The sequence below is a fragment of the Hypomesus transpacificus genome, chromosome 13 (assembly GCF_021917145.1).
Source record: "Hypomesus transpacificus isolate Combined female chromosome 13, fHypTra1, whole genome shotgun sequence".
Taxonomy (NCBI): Eukaryota; Metazoa; Chordata; class Actinopteri; order Osmeriformes; family Osmeridae; genus Hypomesus; species Hypomesus transpacificus.
In genome coordinates, this window is record NC_061072.1 from 10,938,522 (window position 1) to 10,959,156 (window position 20,635).

At 46.9% G+C, this 20,635-nt stretch overlaps 1 protein-coding gene across 2 annotated transcripts in view; it reads right to left on the minus strand.

Annotated features, from left to right (window-relative positions):
• The window catches only part of grid1b (glutamate receptor, ionotropic, delta 1b), a 177,103-nt gene that overhangs the window by 43,987 nt on the left and 112,481 nt on the right, over nucleotides 1-20,635 (minus strand). For both annotated transcript variants that reach the window (XM_047033137.1, XM_047033138.1), the window contains exon 4: nucleotides 20,266-20,471. In XM_047033137.1, the coding sequence (XP_046889093.1) occupies nucleotides 20,266-20,471 (206 nt within the window). The remainder of the gene's footprint in view (nucleotides 1-20,265; nucleotides 20,472-20,635) is intronic.

Consider the following 20,635-nt stretch of genomic DNA (forward strand, 5'->3'; position numbering starts at 1 on the left):
ACCTGTGCAGTAAGACTGATGAGGAACGAGACTGCGACTGACCTCAATTATAGTATGTAGATCGGAGAGACTGGGGAGAGAGATGGAAGAGAAGAAGAGGAGAAGAGAGAATGCCTGATAGAGTTAAAAGATTGTTTCGTTGCATGCAAAGCACATAACACAATCAAACCAGCAGAAGAGACTGGATCTCTCCCGGACGACATGGCAGCCTGTGTGAAACCTGTAAACACACACCAGCCTACATCATTAGGATAGGATATCTTTACTCAACGTTACTCTCTGCTATAATCAATGGGATTGATATACAGCAGTGCGACCCTGGCCACCCATACCATTACTGGGAGCCCCATCCCAGTGCCTGGCCCAGCAGTACCGGGCCCTGCCTGGCTCCTCAGAGAGATTAGGGGCCCTGGGAGCCTGATTAGCAGCACCGACACAGCTTGGCTCTGGAGGTAATGGGCCATTGATCCTCCCTGCTGAGTCAAAATGGAGGATTGGATGGCAAAGTACTATATAACAGACCAGGCTAAAGCAAGCTGAGGCTGGACATGTTTGAAAATGTATCTGCTCTGTACTGTATATGTTTTTTTTAATGTGTTCAGCATGTGCTGTATGTAAAAACAGATGTTATACTTGTTGCATTCAAAAACGGAAACCCCAAAAGACAGTAGACAAAATATTCAGTGATTTGTTTTGTACTATGTACCTTGATAATTGAGACAATGTCTTGGATGCCTTGCCAACGGTTTGATGTAGCGCACAATCAAAAGATAGCATGGCAATCACCTGCTCAAGGGATTAAAAGTACTTTCTGTAAGGGCTGAATTAACAACCTTGCTCCCAGGTGAGGTCCCCGAACATACCTCAGAGAAGTTCAATTATACTGCTGCTCTCTCAATCTCACTCTCCCTCTCTCTTGTTCTCCTTGTCTCACCCATTCTCTCTCCCTCTCTTTTTTTTATCTCTTTCTATCTCTCCATCTGTCTCTCCTTCCCCAGAGAAGCGCTAAAGCAGAGAAGAGCAGAGCAGGGCAGAGCAGAGTATGTTAGCCTCTCCTTTCCATCAGAGAGGACAAAGGTCCATGGATTAACGCTCCCTCTCCTGGTAATCCCATTCTGATTACAGATTAAAGAGCCAACCAGCAACAACTTTGTCTGGGGTAGCATGAGCTCCTGGCTGCAACTAAATGTTATGCTATTACACAGACGGACCACTACAAGAGAGAGGGATTTGAAGATGAGAGGACACAAGGAAGTGGGGAGAGGGGAAAATGAGATGAAGGGAGAGTGGAAAGGGGAGGGTTAGGAGGCAGGGTACAAGGATGGAGTGGCGACACTACATTCATTTGAAGTAGCTTTGATGTGGAAAATAATACATCTCCCAAGCTTTAATCAAGATGTCACTGCTCCACTTCATCAGTGAGTATGATGTCAGTCATGTTGTCGCTGACAAATAATGCCATTCATTTCATACTAGCATCATGCTTACATGACAAAGAACATTAGGCTTGTTTGAGATAGAAGGCTTCCTCTCGCTCACATACAAGGTGCTGTATTAAAACAATTCAGACCACATTGACAAATCTGCATGGTACAATTACACATCAATACCTGTCTGAAACCCAGTGGAAGTGGCCAAGAACACTTGTGGATGAGGATGTGGCTGCAGGAACACATGATTAAAGCTTATATTTCAGATCACTTACTTCTCCATTAGGATGATTAATGAGAGGCTCCGAGGCCAGAGACACAGGTAAGGATTGAGGAACGATGCAATTACCTGTTTGTGAATAGAGAGAAGGGGAACCCTGACCAAGATGGGACCTATACAATCAGGGAGTGGTGAAGTGGGACAGTGTGTGTGTATGTGTGTGTGTGTATGTGTGTGTGTGTGTGGAAATGGTGGGGCACAGCCTCTACAGGACACACCTGCATGACACCTTTCTCATGCCTAGTGCCTCGGTGTAGAATATCACACATGTTGGTGTGATGAGCTCTTGTGATTCTGGAGAAAATGAGCTTGGCCATATTATCTGCCTCTTCAATCTCCATCATCTGTGTGCTATGAGTTTGAATGGACAGCAGTGATTATCATACATCACTATTACCATCTCGCTGACCCTTGAACAGGACCAAAGACAAAATGTCCGCCCATCAATGTCCTCTAGATCATCATTAAGATAGCCAAGAAGTGGGTCACAGGAACAACAGTGATAGAACAAGGTGAAGCTGAAAACAGGAAGGTGCTGTGTTTCCCACTGCCAACAAAAGACAGGGCCATTTAAGCTTGTTTACCAGAGTAGCCAACTGAAAATGGAAAGTGCTGAGAAAGAGGCTATTGAACAAATCTGTGTGGGCTTTAGAGTGGTTCTCATTCAATGGGTTTTTCTCCTGGTTCTATTCGTTGGACGTATTAGCACTGCTATCTTAGCACCTCTGAAAACAGGTCATATCTCCTGCTATTGACCAAAAAGTTTCAGCATTAGAAACAGGCGTTGTGGAGGGGAGTGATCCAGTCCATTTAGAGCATCCTCACACCTCAAACCGCATATATTTGACGACGCAATTTGCATGCTCATGAGGTAAAACACTGCTTTCTGTACAGCGTTTTTGTTCCTTGCAAGGTTAGCTGGCAAATTATCATATCTCCATTTCATCCTCTCTATTTCCTTAGCAGCTCTCAACCTGGTCTCTGGATAAATCTCCAGCAGTATAAATGGTTCTGGTAGTTTCTACGCAGGCATGTGACTGCCATCCCTCTACCTCTAAATGTACATGCTTGTTTCTTTAATGGCACCAAAGAGACGAAGCGGAAACTCAAGGTCAGACTTAGTCCTTGTTTGCTTCTCGTACATGCCTCCCCAGAGTGGTTAAGATCTAGAGAGCTATCCCAGATCATCTGACACACACACACACACACACATTTTACATGGAGATTTACTTTGACTTTGGCTATGTGATGAGATGTTCTGGTGATCGAAATCCATGGAGAGAATGCTTCAGTGCTTCGGTGAAAATTGAAAAAGGGGAATACATCTCAAAATGCAACCAATCAGAGAAAATACATATGAAAAATTCAGCCAATAACTGTCTCTGGCCGTGTATATGAGCACTTGCAGTCTACCAAACATCAACTGTCTGAAAAGGTCAAAAAGGTTGTCTCGTTTTCAGCTTCACCCTCACTATCTGGGACAATAGAAAAAGCATGGAAGACAGAGAATCCAGCAATATGATGTGCTTTTTATTTTTCATTTATAAAAAGAAAAAATTATCTGTAAAACACATACTAATTCACACTCTTTCTCATGCAGACACACACACGCACACACATAACAAAGCTCCTTTTCATCCCTAATTGAGAACGTTTTCTTTCAACACTGGCTCTTGATGCTTTTTATCTTTGTCATGTTCAGAGTCTCAATTCGAGACCTTTAGAGACCTTTAGAGTCCCAGGCTTCAGGAGGGGTGACCTTGGGTAAGCCTCTGAGTGATTTAGGAGATGCTGTTTTCTAAGGACAGGGAGCACGCTGGAATATCTACCACAAAGAACATGGTGAGAACTTCTGCTAGAGGAGAGAGAAAAGAAGAGAAGAAAAGAGGGGATGAGAGGAGAGAAGAAGAGATGAGAGGAGATTTGAGGAGAGGAGGGAAGAGTAGAGACGATAAGAGAAGGGGTAAGAAGAGTCTCTCTGGAACAGAAGGCCCTCCAGTAACAATAGCAGCAGCAGATGTAAGAATAACTCTTCTATTTCCTCATCCAGTTTGCTAGCTGTGTTTTTGGCCTTGCAACGTGGAAGGCAGGGTCAGCCGGGAAATAGGACCCTGGCAGTATTGATTGTCTGAGACACTGCGGGGGCGATGGAGAGGGACGTGTGTTGGCGGAGGGAAAGCAAGGTGGGAGGGAAAGAGAGAATAAATGAGGAGAGTGTGACTGTTGGGTGAATTCCTTAGAGGTGTGAACGCTATCCAGCAACATCCTACTCCAGCAACAAGGAAGAATCTCATCCGCAAGCTCATCTCGCTGCACAAATGGGTGGCACACATACATACTATACGTACATACACACACCCACACCAAGAGCATCACTCACATGCCATGCTAGGTTAGGCTGGGCAAGGCTGGACTGTGCAGGGCTGGGCTGGACTAGAATAGGCTAGGCTGAACGAGGCTGGGTAAATTAAACTGGTGCTTGTCATTTTTCCAGTGCAAGTCAGCAGCGATGTGACCATCTGGTAGATCATGATTAGAGTTTGAGCTGCAGTAAAATCATTGGATGGTAATGTCAGTGTGTGTGTGTGTGTGTGTATGTGTGTATATACAAAGACGTGTGTGCTTGGTAAAGATACTTTTGCCTCCATCTGGAACCCTCTTTGCAGTGCTCATCACAATCACTTCTCAAACGACAGTTGACCAAATGCTAACGTATGTTTCCAGGCTGCTGGAAGCTGTCAGGGGAGCAGAGATGTGAGAGAGACAAGAGAGGATGCATCTTATCAAAAAGATGGAATTGCGTGATACCACAAGATTCTTTCCATGTCTCTATGATAACTGTGGACCCCCCCACCACCACGCCAACACACAGAAAAACACCTGGGTCTGCTTCAATCATCACCCCTGATACTTCCTTCTCTTCTCTCTCTTCTCTGAGATTTACAGCGACCATGTGAAGGTAGAAATGGAGGCTCCAGTAGAGAGAAACAGCTCAACATCTCTTCTGTGGTAGCTTTGAGGAGGTTGGTGGTGCCCTGTGTCGGAGACACCATATACAGCATCTTCAGAAACATGCAGCCTGCTTTGGCTTGGATGAAGACAGACGTACTGAGGAGAAGTCAGTTCAAAGATCCTTGTTGAGAGGGTTTTAAATATATGACATATATGACTCAAATACAAGTCTCCTCATGTTTTGTGTTTGCTCTTTCTTTCTTTCTTTCTTTCTTTCTTTTCCTTCCTCATCTCTTGTTCTCACTCTCTCCTTTGCTCTCTCCCTCTATGTGTCTTACCCATGCTCTCTCTTTCTCAGTCTCAATGTTTCAGCCACATCTGTTGCTCTTTCCTCCATGAATCTTTTATAACAGAACAATTTCATTTGCAAATATCCTCATTTGAAGATGTCAGAATTGTTTAAGTCATGGCCGTCTGCATCTGTGTTTAGCATATTGATCTTAATCTTTGTTGAAGCTTAGTGAAAGCTTTTTCCATGCACGTTTATTGTAGCAATTAGAACTAATTAAGAAGACGCAGTAAATCTGATCAGATCTGTTCTGTTGGTACATAACATCTTCCTGATTCCATAAATAATCATATCAGGAACTGAGTGCATTTTTGTCACTCTGGTGGCCTGGATACAACTGTCTATATTTCATTACAGTTCAAAGACCTCTCATTAACCCAGTGCTCATTGCTGCTCTCTATACATGAAAAAACAGCGCAAGATTGTGAGTGCTGCTTCTCTAGTGCACTGCAACCCTCACTCCAGTCTGTGTAAATGGCAGAGCCCCAATGTCAAGGTGTTCATCACTGACTACTGCCGAGAAGAGAAGTATCAAACTGTTACTCCAAATGGCCTTGGTCTAAGTTTGGCTGAGGCTGGCACAGAATACTGAGAAACACAATTTCCTCCAGAAATGGGAGCCAGCATGTGTGCATGTGTTTTCTGTTTGATGTTGGTTGACCTCTCATATAATGTAGTAGTCAAGAAGATATGTTCCAAACAGCTGCAGTCATTTGGAGTTTTCAATAAAGACATACACAAGTATTCAGAACAGGCTTCCAAACAGATGGAAAAGCACCATTTAGAAATCAATTTGATAAGGCAATGATAATAATAAACCTTCTTTAAAAGCAAAGATCAAGGATAACATGTTTTCTCTCCTTCCCAAGCAATACCGCTTTTCAGACTTCCCTCCTGACACACTCTTCACCTGCTCCACTCTCTCTGTCTCCGTCCTCTCTACTTTTCTATCTACCTCCCCTTCATCCTCTACCTCTTGGTCTCTCTCCCTCCTCTCTCCCTCTCTATCTCCCTCCATCATTTAACCTCTCTATGTCCCTCAATCCTCTACCTCAGTGTGTGTCCCTTCTCTGTCCTTCTCTCCTCTACCTACCTCTCCTCAGTGGAGAGCAGGGAGAGGCTAAGAGAGAGGGGGGTCAGGAAGAGGTCTTGGATGAAAGGAGAGGCTTCTTTGTGATGAGGACAAGCAGTAAATTGGTACTCGTCACACTCACACACACACACACACACACACACACACACACACACACACACACACACATAAACACACACACACATAAACACACACACACAAACACACACACACACACATAAACACACACACACAAACACACACACACACACATAAACACACACACAAAAAACACACACACACACACACACATAAACACACACACACAAACAAACAGGCTCTCATTCAGAGACAGGAGTGGGTGTTGAGATGTGGCCAAAGTAAGTCTCTTAAAAAGTCCTCTGTCTTCAGTGCACTCTCCCCGCCTGCCTGCCTGCCTGTCTGCCAGCCACCGGGCAGGGCAGGCCAGAGGGCATTTCTTTCAGGGTGGCTCTGAATCTCTCAGCAGTCTTTACAAAATGTCATAATTTACATTTTTCTACTTGCTATGTTGTTTTCATCTCCAGTGCCTGTTTCTCACCTTATTAGTTTGCTGATACCATGGAGACTGTTGTCCAGTTATTGCTGACCAGAGCTGTCATGGTGGACTCAGGGGGTTACTTGTCTTCAACTACAGATACTAATCAATCACTCCATCGACCAACACATTGATCAATCCATCATCCTATGCATGTCTAATCAATAGAACAAATACGTCTAAGGATCAGCACTATCACACAGCTGAAAGCTACAGTACCAGTATAACAGACTGCAATATAAGAGACCTTTTACTTCAGACTGTATGGTAGTGAACACATGCATTACGTTGGTTTGACAAGCACTTGACGGGATCTAACTGTTCTGTTTTGGTTCTGTTCGCTCAATTTCCATCATGCTATTCTATTTATATCCAAACCCGCGGGCAGCACACACGGACTCTTATGCATTTAGCAGTTCAGCTGTATGACGCATGACACACACACTCACATACACACACACACACACATACACACACAAAGACACACATGCACACACACACACACATATGCAAACACACACATACACACACATACACACACAGACAATGCATGACCACATGCGTGTGTGAAGACCAGCTCCTTTTACAGTCTCATTCCCTCTTAGTCACGTCCAATGTCCGCAGGGAAGGACTGTGATATGGTGTGCGTACAGTCAGGACAGCCTGATCACACAGGGAACCTCTGCATGGAAGCGAGCTCCTCGGAGCTGGCACTGACCACAGCACATCAGACTCGTGCCATCATCTCTCAGTCTGAATCCCATTTGGAGTGCAGTGGTCACAGGTGGTTTGGCTCCTCTCTGTACTGTAATGCTCATCTTTCACACTTTCAACACTGCGGCGGTATGCTTTACCGATGGTAAATCTGTTGTGGACTGTCTGTTTGTCTCTCCAAGATAGCATGGGAAATGGGATCTGAAGAATGTGCGTTTGATTCAGCTGACTTGGGGATGGAGGGCGGCGGCCAGCAGCCTCTGTGGTGCTGCCCCTCCTCTGGGAGAGAGCGGGCTTCCATCGGCATGAATAGCAGCCAGGACACGACGCTAGGTCTGCTCCGTGTTCAACAGGGGCAGGTTTGGCTCTCTCCTTCCATGCAGGCTGCTCTTCCTCTGCTAAGCAGGTCGGAGCGTGGAGGAGGAGGACGCCCGGGGACGACAGGGGAAGAAGAATGAAAAGGTTGAGGGGGTGCGGAGGTGCTGGGTGTGGGATCTGAGCCTTCTCTCCGTGCATGAGCGAGGCTGCTAGACCACAACCAGGCTGGCGACAGTCTGTTTGGGTCTTTGTGTGTTGGTGCTTGTGTGCTACGCCGGGCATGGTGTTTGCGGTGTGCATGCATGCATGCGAATGGGAGTGTGTGCGTGTGTGCTGGGCTTGTCTGAGAGTGTGTGAGCACGCCAGAGTGAAGCAGAGGAAGGCCTTTTCCCTCTGTGTGCGCTGAATGCTGATGTCATGCTGGAGAGTTATTAGTATTCTCAAGCCATAGCCTCCTTCATAATGGAGTCTTCTGCAGTGACCGGTCAATGGCAACATAACAAACAGAAAGCAACATCAAACACACACACATACACACACACACTTGCACCCTCATAACTGTGTGTTTGAATGTGAACCCAAAGCTCCTGCCCTCCTATCTCATGCTATCACCTTAGTCTCTCCGATAAAGGGGTGTGGCTTAACTCGATGGACACAGAAATCAACAGAATGTTTTGCGTTGTCGTGTCTCCAAAGTTATTTTCTTAGTATTTTCTTTCAGTAATGTGGCAAGAAAAAAAAATCCCTAAAATTGTATTTTTCAAATGTGTATACCTCTCTGGTATTGATGCCCTCCAATAACACAGCTTGCATTCAGTGATGGGCCTTAGGCTTCAATATCAGAGGCATATACCATGCACTGTAATGTTTGAGTCTGCTCTGCAGGGGTCTATTACTGTCGCTACTTCGAAGGACACAGCACAATACACTGGAGTTTGTGCTCGGGTTTTATTCAGAGATGTTTTTTTTCTCACAAACTCATCTTTCGTCAGTGAGAGGAGACTGTGTGAATGTGTGTTTGTGTGTGTGAAGGGATATTGGGAGATCAAGAGGTGAAAATACAATAGAGGAAGGGAGAGAGCAGGGCAGAATGACAAAATAATAAAGTATCTTATTCAAAAAATGAAAAAGCCAAGGCAAATAGAGAGTATGGGGGGAAGGAGGGGGAGAGAAGGGTGCTGCTGGGTGAGGCTGGTATTTTAGACATAACATTTGAGAGCCGTGAGGCCCTAGAGGCGTGTTCTGATACGACATCCAACACCCCTCTGTGCGCAGGGTTCGATTTACCCTTGCATGAGCAGAGAGAGCGCAGAGAACACACACTATTTTTGGGTCACTGCTCAAAACACAACAGCTGTGAGCGATCCTTTCCCACCTCCTGCCTCTCTGTTCCTGCTTCCCTGCTTCACTTTGCTTGTGTCCCTCATTCACTGCATCTTCCCATCCCATTGTTCTTTCATCTATTCATCCATCCCTCCATCTTTGCATCTCCATCCCTCCATATCTCTCTCTCTCTCTCTCTCTTGTCATAGATATGCGCCGTCAAACTGTAAATGCAACTGATGGGAGAAAATCGAATCCAGCTGACAAATGTGGAAACATACTTTTTATATTTTACTTAATCATGTGCACTATCCTAATCATGGTTAAATGCAGCAGTGATTAAAATGTCTTATATATTCAAAAGAACTGTTCAAATTTAATTACATCCTTACTGGAGTAGGTAAGTATTGCCATGTTCCTAATATTAAAGCCAGGAAGACTATTTTGAAGTGTCTGAGCATGTTACAATTATTTATGCAAAGGGGATTAAAATAGCAGTGAATGTATCACACTCAAGACTCTTGAAGTCTAAAATAATCTGACACGATCGTTGACTTTCAGGATCAATTTGATGCCCTACTGTACCACAGATATGAATCTTTCTTTGACCTCTTAAATGTGTTGACCTCTAACTTGACCTGCTGATGCTGCCTTCATGGGACCACACCTTGCACAAACTGATCAAGGCTGTCCTCAACAGAACTTCAAACCTCTTCCCCCTACTCTCTCTCTCTCTCTCTCTCTCTCTCTCTCTCTCTATCTCTCTCTCTCTCTCTCTCTCTCTCTCTCTCTCTGTATATATATATCTACCTCTGACTCATCCTTCTCTTTCTCTCACCCTATCTCTTTCCCTTCTCCTCCTCCGTCCTTCGCTCCTTCTCCTACTGTCCTGGATCCTGATGTTGATGTGAGGAGAAGGGGACAGGTCTTCTTCTGTATGCACGGGCTCATCCTGTCCTGCATCTCCAGGAACGCACGCCAAGTCCCATCCGTCCTCCGACGCGCATCCCTACCCATCCCAGCACGCCCTGCGTGGCGCGACCAGCAGAAATCTGCTGAGGCAGGGTTCCCCCCGCTCCTGCCTCGCTCTCAAAAACGCTGACGGCGCCAGGTTTGTCGAGAGAACAGGACTATCTCCTGGGTGACGCAGATGAAGCGGGTGTCAATGTGAGCCAAGCCCTCTCTTGGGGAAGGTAAACTGCGCCAGCCAAGTAGGTGTTGTTGTTCTCCTGGAAGTAGCACAGGTATCTGGGTTTCAAGGAAAGTTAATCATCGCAGATGTAGATGTAGTTGTGCTGTGTGGAACAGCAGCCTGTGGGGGTTTGAGAGGCGGACAGCATGCTAGAGAAGCTAAAGAACAGGAGAGCTACGGAAAAGATCCATGAGGAAGGAGTTACATCAAAAGCTATCAACAGGAGATCTTTGGAAATTGCACTTTGAACAGTTTTGGCACCCCTCATTCAATGCAGTTCAATCGCTTAACTTTATTGATCATTGGAGTCAATTTGAGATCAAGGTAAAACAAAAAAGCCCATGATTTGATTAGACCTCCTCAGAACTTTCCATTCACGCCCCCGCCTTCTCTCTCACTCTTTCTCACTCTCAAATCCCTCACATACCTTGCTTTCTCTGTTCCACTCATCCCTCATCTCCATGCTTCATTTCGCCTTTTCTCTCTTTCTCTCCCCGTGTCATGGTGAGGAGGAGTACAGGCTGCCAGCCCCTCCTACCAGCGCTGCAGGGGTCCAGAGTGGGCAGATTATGCTTGGCTCCAGCTCTCATACCCCGTCAGCCAGAGCCTCATTGCTGCCTTTCACACTGCCTATAGGACCCACTGATTAACACCCCCCTCCACCAGTCAGAACCCGAGCTCAGGCCCCAGGACTCCTCTCTTCCCAACTCTGCGGTGACAAACACGCAGAGACGAGGACAGAAAAACACTAGTCGTGAACTTTTAGTGTTGCTCTGGGCATCGATTTGACTGTCTGGACCGGGCGGGCTCGGGGTGTCAGCTCAGGGAGAACATAGAGATAGAGAAAGTGCCAGAGACAATAACAACCTTCAAAATTCTACTTTGCTCTCTGTTGCTTTCGTTCTCTCCCTCTTCCCATTCCACTGCCTCAGTGTGGGTGTGGTCAGAGCAGTTGGTGTTTCGCTGGGCTTCTCAGTCTGACAGAAGCCTCTTTCAGCCCAGGCTTTTCTCAATAGCAATGTCAGAACCCCCACCATGCTCTCCTCAGAAGGTCTCCCAGTCTGATACCCATCTCCAGGATCCAGCCTGTCCTGTTCCCCTGGCCTTGGGAACCTTAGAGGGAGAAGCCCTGGTTGAAGGAGAACAGTCATGGTAGACGGGCCAACGTTAGCAAGCCTGTGGCCTGTGCTCCTAGCTGGATGCCCGGGGTCACTGGACACTGGCATGCCCTTGATGGTCTCCTCCAGCCCTCTCTTCTCCTTCCTGTCCCGGGGCTCCTGCCCCTCCATGTGAGACACTGCCTTAGCCTGCAGGCTGCTGTGACTCACATGGGAGACATATCTTCAGTTATACGTACATGTGTACTCTCTCCTACTGTCTCTGGAATGGCAAAACTGTTGTGTGTGTGTGTGTTTTTGTGGAGTATGTGTGCATGTTTATATGCACATGATTGAATTCTAACACTAGTCCTTGCAGATTCCCCGAGGTTATATACCTGTCTCCAATTCTCAATGTAATGCTCACTAACACTGAGATGTAGTTGATTTGAAACACTTTACATGCCGGGCTTGTACTTACTCATCTGGTTTCTGTGGATCTACTATTAAATGATGGATCTCCAATATACCAGGGTCTGGTTATTGCAAGAAAAGTCAATATGTTTTCAGTGCTGGTGAAGGTAACACAACAGACGCAGTGGTGGTGCCTGACCTGCAGGTGTCAGTAGTGAGGAGACATTCACCTGCAGCAACCTTCCTCGGTCTGTATGTTCAGTGTTACTGTAAATCAGAAGATGAGCCTGACATACAATATTAGCATTTATCAAAGTCCAATCAAACTGGGGAGGAGAGAGGATGACAGTTAGGGAAAGTTTGAGGTCCAGATTTAGGATGAGAGGACGGGAGGATGAGAGACTCCAATCCACAGAGGAAGCAGATGAAATGGGATCATAGAGGATATCATCACATCTATTCTCAGTTTTCAGCCAGCATAGGCTGTTACTAAAGTGTCTGTGTTTGTACTCTCCGCTCTCCCCACTCCTCCCTGGTGGCCAGCCCTTCCAAGGTCCGTTATTTCTGTGAGACTATTTTTACAAGTGTGATTTTTTTACACACGTTAGGCTGGTGTCTCACTACTGACGCAAGTGTTCCACACAACTATCTGTCAGACACTCCAAAAGAAACTCTTAAAGTCTTTCCTCTTTAATAACAACCTCACAATCCTCAGACCGCTTTTACTGACTTCAGCTCCCACCTCATTCACACCCCATATTCGTTACTGCTGTGTAGTACCCGCAGATTATTGTTGTTGCATGAGGAAAAACATCTTTTGGTATTTTTAGCCACCATCTGTTTAGTGTGTACGGTGTGTACTGTATAGGTAATTAAACAGATGAACAAGACAAGAGAGAGAGGAGAAGAGAAAGGCGAAGAGAGAGGAGGAGAGGCGAGGAGAGAGAGGAGGAGGGGAGAGAAGAGAGAGGAGGAGGGGAGAGCGAGGAGGAGGGGAGAGCGAGGAGGGGGGGAGAGAGGGGAGGAGGGGAGAGCGAGGAGGAGGGGAGAGCAAGGAGGAGGGGAGAGAGGGGAGGAGAAGCCCATGTCAGCCTGAGGTCGTCCGTCACTCATTTCTGCTACAGGACATGTCCCAACCTGTCAATGTGAAAGCCCCAGGTACACAGAGAGACATGCAGGCAGAGAAACAGGCAGCAGAACTGCCTGAAGGCTGCATCCTGACTCAACCACAGGGGAATAGTCCACGAGAAATAACCTCAGAGAAGGAGAATGTGTGTGGCTTAGTGACATCCGAACAACGCCACTCCACATAGGCACATCTCCCTTCATTTTTCAGCACAGGTAGACTTTCGTAAACACACAGACATTTACAGTCTCGACAATATTCATCAGCCTGTCTTTATCCATGTACTATCACAGTGTGTTAGTGTATGTGTGCTTCAAGCTCTCTGAGTCCAACACAATGCATGCTGATGGTAATGTCATTCAGATGGATGTAATCATTGTCCTATGGAAGCCTATTAGCATGCCTGGCCTAGCTAATGGACTTTCTATCTTAGTGTAATCATAGTGGTGGGCACGCACACTTTCTCTGGACTTCCAATTCCACTGGGAAAACAATATCAGACACCCTTAATTATCCTCAGGCACTGTTCATTTGGACTAACACAGGGAGGAGGCACTGATGGATTTAAGAAGCGTGTATGTGTTTGTGTGTGTTTGTGTGTGCTTGTGTGTGTTTGTGTGTGCTTGTGTGTGTTTGTGTGTGTTTGCGTGTGAAGAAAAATTGGGTAGCAGAGCCATCATTGATTAGGTAGGGCTCTATTGGTGGCACACAGATTTCTCACACAAGGACAGGGGCACTTCCTGTGTGTGTGTGAGGGTCGGAGGAAGGGAGCTTTATCTGCTGGAGCGTGTTGGGGAGACGAGCCCAAGGTGACTCCTAGTGATGAATTTAGCCCTGCCAGTTCGAATGTCAAACACCTCTCGGCTGCCCGCTATCATCTCAGGCAGCCCCTTCAGCCCTTCATCCCAGCTGTCTCTCCCTCAGCTTTCAACCTCGGATAGAAGCGACCCGTCCTAACTTGGATTGTGTCTGTGCGTCTTGGCACTGCTCTTCTAAATTCGGGGGTCCCCTGTTTCACCGTGTCAGCGCTCAGCCCCTGTCTTGTCCACTACTTCTCTCTCCTGTTCTGTAAAGGAGCTTTCAGCCTGATGACATCCTGCTCTGTGCTGCTGTTAGTATCACTCCGCCATGGTGACGTTTGTCAGACACTTAGGAGACCTGACAACTTCCCTGTGAGGAAGAGACAGGGATAAGGACAGGGACAAGGAAGAGGACAAGGTGAGGAACATTAACAAGGACAGGAAGCAGGGAGGAAGACAGGAAGAGGGTTTAGGTGAGGGAGCCCTGCTAAGACAAGGAGGCAGACTCAGCCAGAGCGGACGATGAAAACAGTGTTCCACGGTGCTGTGCAGCAATTGTGTGTGCATGTGTGAGTGTGTGCATGTGTGTGTGCCTGTTTGTGTTTGTGCTTCTGGCTTGTGTGAGTGTGTGTGTGTGTGTGTGTGTCTGTACAAGTCATCTCATGCCCTTGGCATGTTTTAAGTGATGTACGGGCATCTCTGTGAGGTTTCAGATTAGGCTTGTCATGCCCGTGAGTGATAGGACAACTATGTATTTTATCTTTAGCCTGCCCAGCAGCAGCCAAACAAATGGCACAACGTCTCATGTGACAAATGATGCTCTCTCCACTAGTACATCCATTTTAGATCGGTGCCAAGGAGATTGGCATACAAATGCCTCCACAGACACAAACAGGTGTGAGGAGGACGAGAGGTCAGACCACCAACTCCATCTTCGTTTGTCAGTGTCCTTCGTAACAAAACTGTTAACGCAATCATGCCAATGAGGCTATACCACTCGTGTGTTGGCCTGAGATGGTCGTATGGTGAGTCAGACTTGTGATATAACTACGTTTGTCTCAGGTGGTTAGCTTTCCATCTTAATTTAGGCTACAGCTTAGGGTCAGCAGGATAACAGTCTTATTGTTAAATCATTATGCCCTGTTCTAACACTGTGACCACAAGCTGCTAACGATGTCCTTCATTCTCAGGTTTTGCAACATGACGCAGGTAATTAAGCTACTGAGTTAGCGTGCTAAAGCTTCATGTCTGGGCCAGGACCCTGATCAAGCCAGGCAGCAGTGTTTGAGATAAGACAGTTAGCTTGCAAATGTAAATCAATACTAAGCTAAGGTGTTAAAGAGCTAGCTACCTAGTTAGCTTGCTAAGATGATAAATCCCATGGGAGCCAGAGAAAGCAGACCTCTGTGGGTAATGCAATTCTGGGAAGCTACAGTTGCTACAATCTAAATGACAACATCCTGACACCTTGTAAAATGCCTTAACCCTGGATTAGAGAATCTGGCAGAGGCAGGGTTGCCAGGCTCTGTCATTCTCATCCCCCCTCCCTACCACTGGTCTTAATCATTGTTAATCACCAGGATTTGTCTCCCATCAAATAAGTCCTTGCTGGCTGACTTTGTAGGACAGCATAGCTAATGAGGCAAGAAACAAGAAATGAGAGAGAGTGAGGGATGGAGTGAGGGAGGGAAAGAGAGAGAGGGAACTAGTTAAGATGTTGGTAGTTTTTAGTCCCTTAGCGATGTCTTGCATAAAGTACATATGATGATATTCAACATGTACTTGTGATGCAGAGGCAGCGTAAGACAGGGAACAGAGTAGGGAAGCATCCTTCACAAAAACATGATTGGTGTGGGTGGGGTGCTTAATATGCATTAGGATCTAATACTGGATCTATACGTGCTGCTTGAAATGCTCAAATCCCATGTGCAACCATGCTTCCAACCCTAACCCTCATATTAACCCTAACCTCCAGGTCAGCTACACTAAAATACTGTAATTGGACTTCAGGTTTAACTAGTCCCATGCACATGGATAGCACTTCAGAATAAAAGTTCAAACCATGAGCTTGTCTGTCAAACGGCTGACAACTACCTCCCTGAACCAAAAGCTTGAATGCTAAAGCAAACAAGCTTCAAAGTGTGTGCGCGACTGTGATCACAGCTTTCAGGGAAGATTACTGGTCTGACCTCCCTTTAATGACTGCCGCATCTCCCACCTCTCCCACTCAGAAGCATGTTCTCCCCGCATGTGCTGCTGGCTCGGTAATGAGCAAAAACGAAAACTGACAATCTGCTCATTACCTGTGGGCTGAACACACACACACGCACACGCGCACACACACTCTGACACCCTCCTCAGGGGGCGGGTCTGAGCTCCCATCATGCCATCCATCATCTCCCCAGCGGCCTCAGAGGCTGTGCCACTCAATCTGCCCCTGGAGACGCCAAGCCCCAGCCCCAGCCCCAGCCTCTCTCCCTCAGGCCCCCGTCCCACTGCGCGTGTGTATGTCTCTGTGTGTGTGTGCGCGTGTGTATATATATATATATATATATATATATGTGTGTATATAGATGTGTGTGTGTTTGAAAACAGGGGAGGAAAGCGCGAGGCAGGAGGAGGAAAGATGGCAGGATGAGGATTGATGGAAGCCCTTGGCTGGTGGAGCTGTGGCTGGGCCCTGCCGTAGATGAGTTGAGAGGTGGGCAGAGGCTCTCACTGTCACCCTGCTCTGCCGCTGCGAGACAGAGACTCATGCAACTCCCAAAACCTGTGTACCTGTGCGTTGGCGATACCTCCTCGAGACGCATAATTAGAGATCATCTCGACAGCGCACACTCCGGCAGGAGAGCTTGGCACACTCTGAACACGTCACGCAGCGAAAACAACATGCATTGCTAATGTGTTCACATCAGAAGGTGTGTTGGTCTGAGAGGAGATAAAGACAAAGTGAGAGAGACACAGAAAGAAAGAAAACATTTGGATAAATATTTCATAGTAGGATGATTAAAGGCACCGAGAATCTCCACTGCTGTTAAAACTAAGCAAAGAAGTTCAAAGCACACTCCTCTCCTGCTACAAGAGACGGAGAGAGAGGAAGAGAGACATTAAGAAAGAGACGGAGAGAGAGGAAGAGAGACATAAAGAAAGAGACAGAGAGAGAGGAAGAGAGACAAAGAAAGAGACCGAGAGAGAGAGACAATAATATCAATTGTGAGGTATTGCTTGCTGGCTGAATGTTACAAAGCAGTGAGCGTTCCTATTGACAAGGAGCAGGAAGTGCAAAGAAACACCCCTCTGAAGAGCTTCTACAGTGTCCCGGAAGAGACACAGTTCAGAATGCTGGATGAATGTGTGTGTGTGGAAGAGAGAGAGTTGTGTGAATGGTTCCATGTAGTTTGAAGGGAAAAACAGCAGGGGATCTTCAGAACAGCGTGTGTGTCTCTGTGTCCCAGCCTGTGCGGGTATGTGTGTGTTTTGTTTACTGACACATGCTTTGTGTGGAGTGGGGACCATTTACCGCTTACCGCAGGGACAACAATTGTGGCAGGAGATAACATTTTTCAGATCACGCATTCTCTCAGACTAAAAACCGATAACTGGTAACATACCCCTCCCCACGACCTCTGAGCACAGTGGCGGCTTTTCAGTCTAACACGATTGCAGGGGAACCAGTGTGTGTGTGTGCGTGCGTGTGCACACAAGCATGTGTGTTTTGCTGAATAGCTGGTCTGTAGAGGAATCTGTATTGTGTGACATTGACACTCGCAGTGAGAATGTTGTCATATGACAGCGACACTGCGCACTCAAATATAACTCACACCTGCCTGCCTTTCTGCCTACCTACTGTACAATCCTCCCTCCCTCAAACCCTTGCTGTCTGTTCATTAATGTCAACATGCTTGGATCTCTCCCTCTCTACCTTCCCTACCTGCCTTGCAGCCCATCTGACCATCTGTCTGTTTGACAATGTGACAAGCTGGTTGAGGACACTGGTTGAGGACAGTTAAGTGTGACGGGTTTGTAACAGACGTAGCCACGCTCCGTCACGACAAGGTATCATTTGCCACTCGCTGGGCTCGAACCCAGCCTCCGACTTGCCAAGCGTGACTGATTTTCTGTACACACGAGCTTGTGTCCCGGTGAGGAAGAGGTCGCTTCGTGGGCCCCTAGAGGGCCACATATAGATCTAGGAATGCACTTTGTGTAACCTCTGAAACCCCTGTCCATCATTCGTGGAATGTGTGCTGTTTAAGGGCATGTTTTAGTGGTTACTATATCTTTACTGTTCAGCTGGTGTATATAATTGCCAACTGAGAGACATGTATCTCAATCATGCCTATCACTCTGTTGTGGACTAATGGTGTGATCTGAGCTCATGCTAATAAACCTAGTCAAATCTTTTTCATTTGATTGTCTTCCTTGGCCTACCTTCTGACAGTAAAAAGTCATCTAACAGTGACCACTAGCAACTACGCCAAAAAAAAGCCAGCTCTTCGTTGACGCGGGTGGCTTGCTACATACCTGATGAGTGAGTTTCACGGTTTTCACACCATTACACAAGTATACAATAAAGCATGAACAGTATCTGTGCACTGTTCATAATCTGCTCCCCAATCATGCTAATGTTGGCCTAAAGATGGGCATCTAAGCATGAAAGAAGGCAGGCATCATGGGACATGAAAGAAGGCAGGCATCATTGGACACGTGCACCGTCAGAATCATGCAATATGTTTGTCCTCTCTCTTTGCTCTGAGCCAGCGTTAGATGTCTTTGACGGAGGGACACGTTTATTTGAAAGATCAAAGATGTTGGTGGGGAGAGAGAGATGAACACACAAGCCGAGCTCCATCACAGTACAGCATCCAGCCCCTCCCTGTCTGACCATCTCCATGACCACAAAAGGAAGCATTAGACGAGACGACACCTCCCGCCAATGATACACGTAGCCAGCTGTTACTGTACAAACACACACACACACACAGACATACATCAACACAGAAGTACAACCCTGTCATGTCGACACATAGATTTCCTATCCGTACAGCTCAACAAGCGGTATGTTAGCTGGCCTCCCATGGTTTCATGGGCATGTTTAATCTCTTCTGTTATTATTTGTGGCCTACACAGCCCGAAATGAAAGGTAATGTTCCATACGCCTCCCTCAATCAAAATGAAATAAAAACAAAATGATTTTCTCATGCAAGCGTATCATGACATGTTGGATGGATAATATAAATGCATCAATTATGTGAACCTGCCTGCCTGCCTTCCTGCCCTGTCTGCCTGCCCGTCTGTCTGTCCCAAACAGAGTTGAAACAGAAATCAACTTTTATGGCGGGACATTTTACTGTCCTCCAACTGATACTTGATGTCTGCAAAAGGATTGCGCTGACATCACACACAGACACACACACACACACGCACACACACACACACACACACACAGACACACACACACACAGACACACACACACACACACACACACACACACACACACACGCACACGCACACAGACACACACACACACACACACACAGACACACACACACACAGACACACACACACACACGCACACAGACACACACACACACACACACAGACACACACACACACACACACAGGACCTTGAATCCCAGTCTCATGCCTCATCAGGGGAGAGTGCTCACCTATCATTTTTGTGACAGGCACACCATGATACACGCCCGTTACTAAACTACAAATCCTACAGTATGTCCTTCCTTACCATTCACCTGCTCTGCTGCAGCCTGATTATTCTGCAGTCTGATCCTCCTGCAGCCTGATTCTCTTGCAGCCTGATTATTCTGCAGTCTGATTCTCTTGCAGCCTGATTATTCTGCAGTCTGATTCTCCTGTAGCCTGCTTTCCTGTAGCAGCAGCCTCTGCATTTGACCACTGAAGAAGATAGGAAGTGCCACCCCATCAGCCTATATATAAATCATCCTAGGATTTGAATGTTCAGAAGCACCTCAAGTGCTGAATGAATGGATGGCACATGGACAATAATGCGTCTGACCACCTATGTGTTTGTCTTTAGGCCAGAACAGAGCTGTAGGGAGGAACATGATGACTTGTACTTCCTCCTCGATGCCTGTCCTATCATTTCCAGCCTGCCAACTGCACTCTGCCCCTACAGGAGACAACATGGTTCAAATACTCACCAGCCCCGCCCACCTAGATGCACACTGATGGGACTGGGCTTGTGTCTCCCTCCCTCCTTCGCTAACCCACACGCTCCCAGCCTCCCTGTCTTTCCCTGCCTCCCTCCCTCTCTCCCTCCTCCACGTCTCCCTCTCTACCCACCTGTCTCTTTGCATCTCATCTTGTCTCCCTTCTCCTCCGCCCGCCTGCTTCCCAGCATGGAGGCCTCTGTGCCCAGTCCATACCAACCAGGGATCAGGCCACCTGGCTTGTCAAGATGCATGGATACTACTCAAATCACTTTTTAGTTTGACATAGAAGCCTGTCAAAAGAGTTTTCTGGATATATATGTGTTTCTGTGTGTGTGTGCCTTTGTACGTATGTTGAGATGTGCGTCTGTTGGCATGCGAGTGCGCAGCCATGCGTGGATGTGCGTGTGTGTGTGGACATCCCCCTACCTGCTGTATGAAGACTTGTGCTCCTCTGGGGCTGAGCAGCAGGATGGCTCTGCGGAGTGTGTCCCGGTAGCGGTTCAGCTCTTCTGTCCTCATGGTGGTGAAGAGGTTGGAGAACACCTTACTGATGTTCCTGTCCACCCTCTGCAGAGACACATCCATCCCCTGCCTGGACGTCTGGTCCAGGAAACCCTGCAGCCCACGGATATCTGGGGGAGGAGAAGAAGAATGTGTTGAAATCTGGAGCTCAGGAATGTCTGAAGAGAAGGATCAGGAGGGGGAAACATGGTCACACGCAGAGCCGAGGCACCAGCTGCAGTTCCTGCTGCGCTCAACCACAAGCCAGAGCTGGAAGCATATTTTATACTTGCTA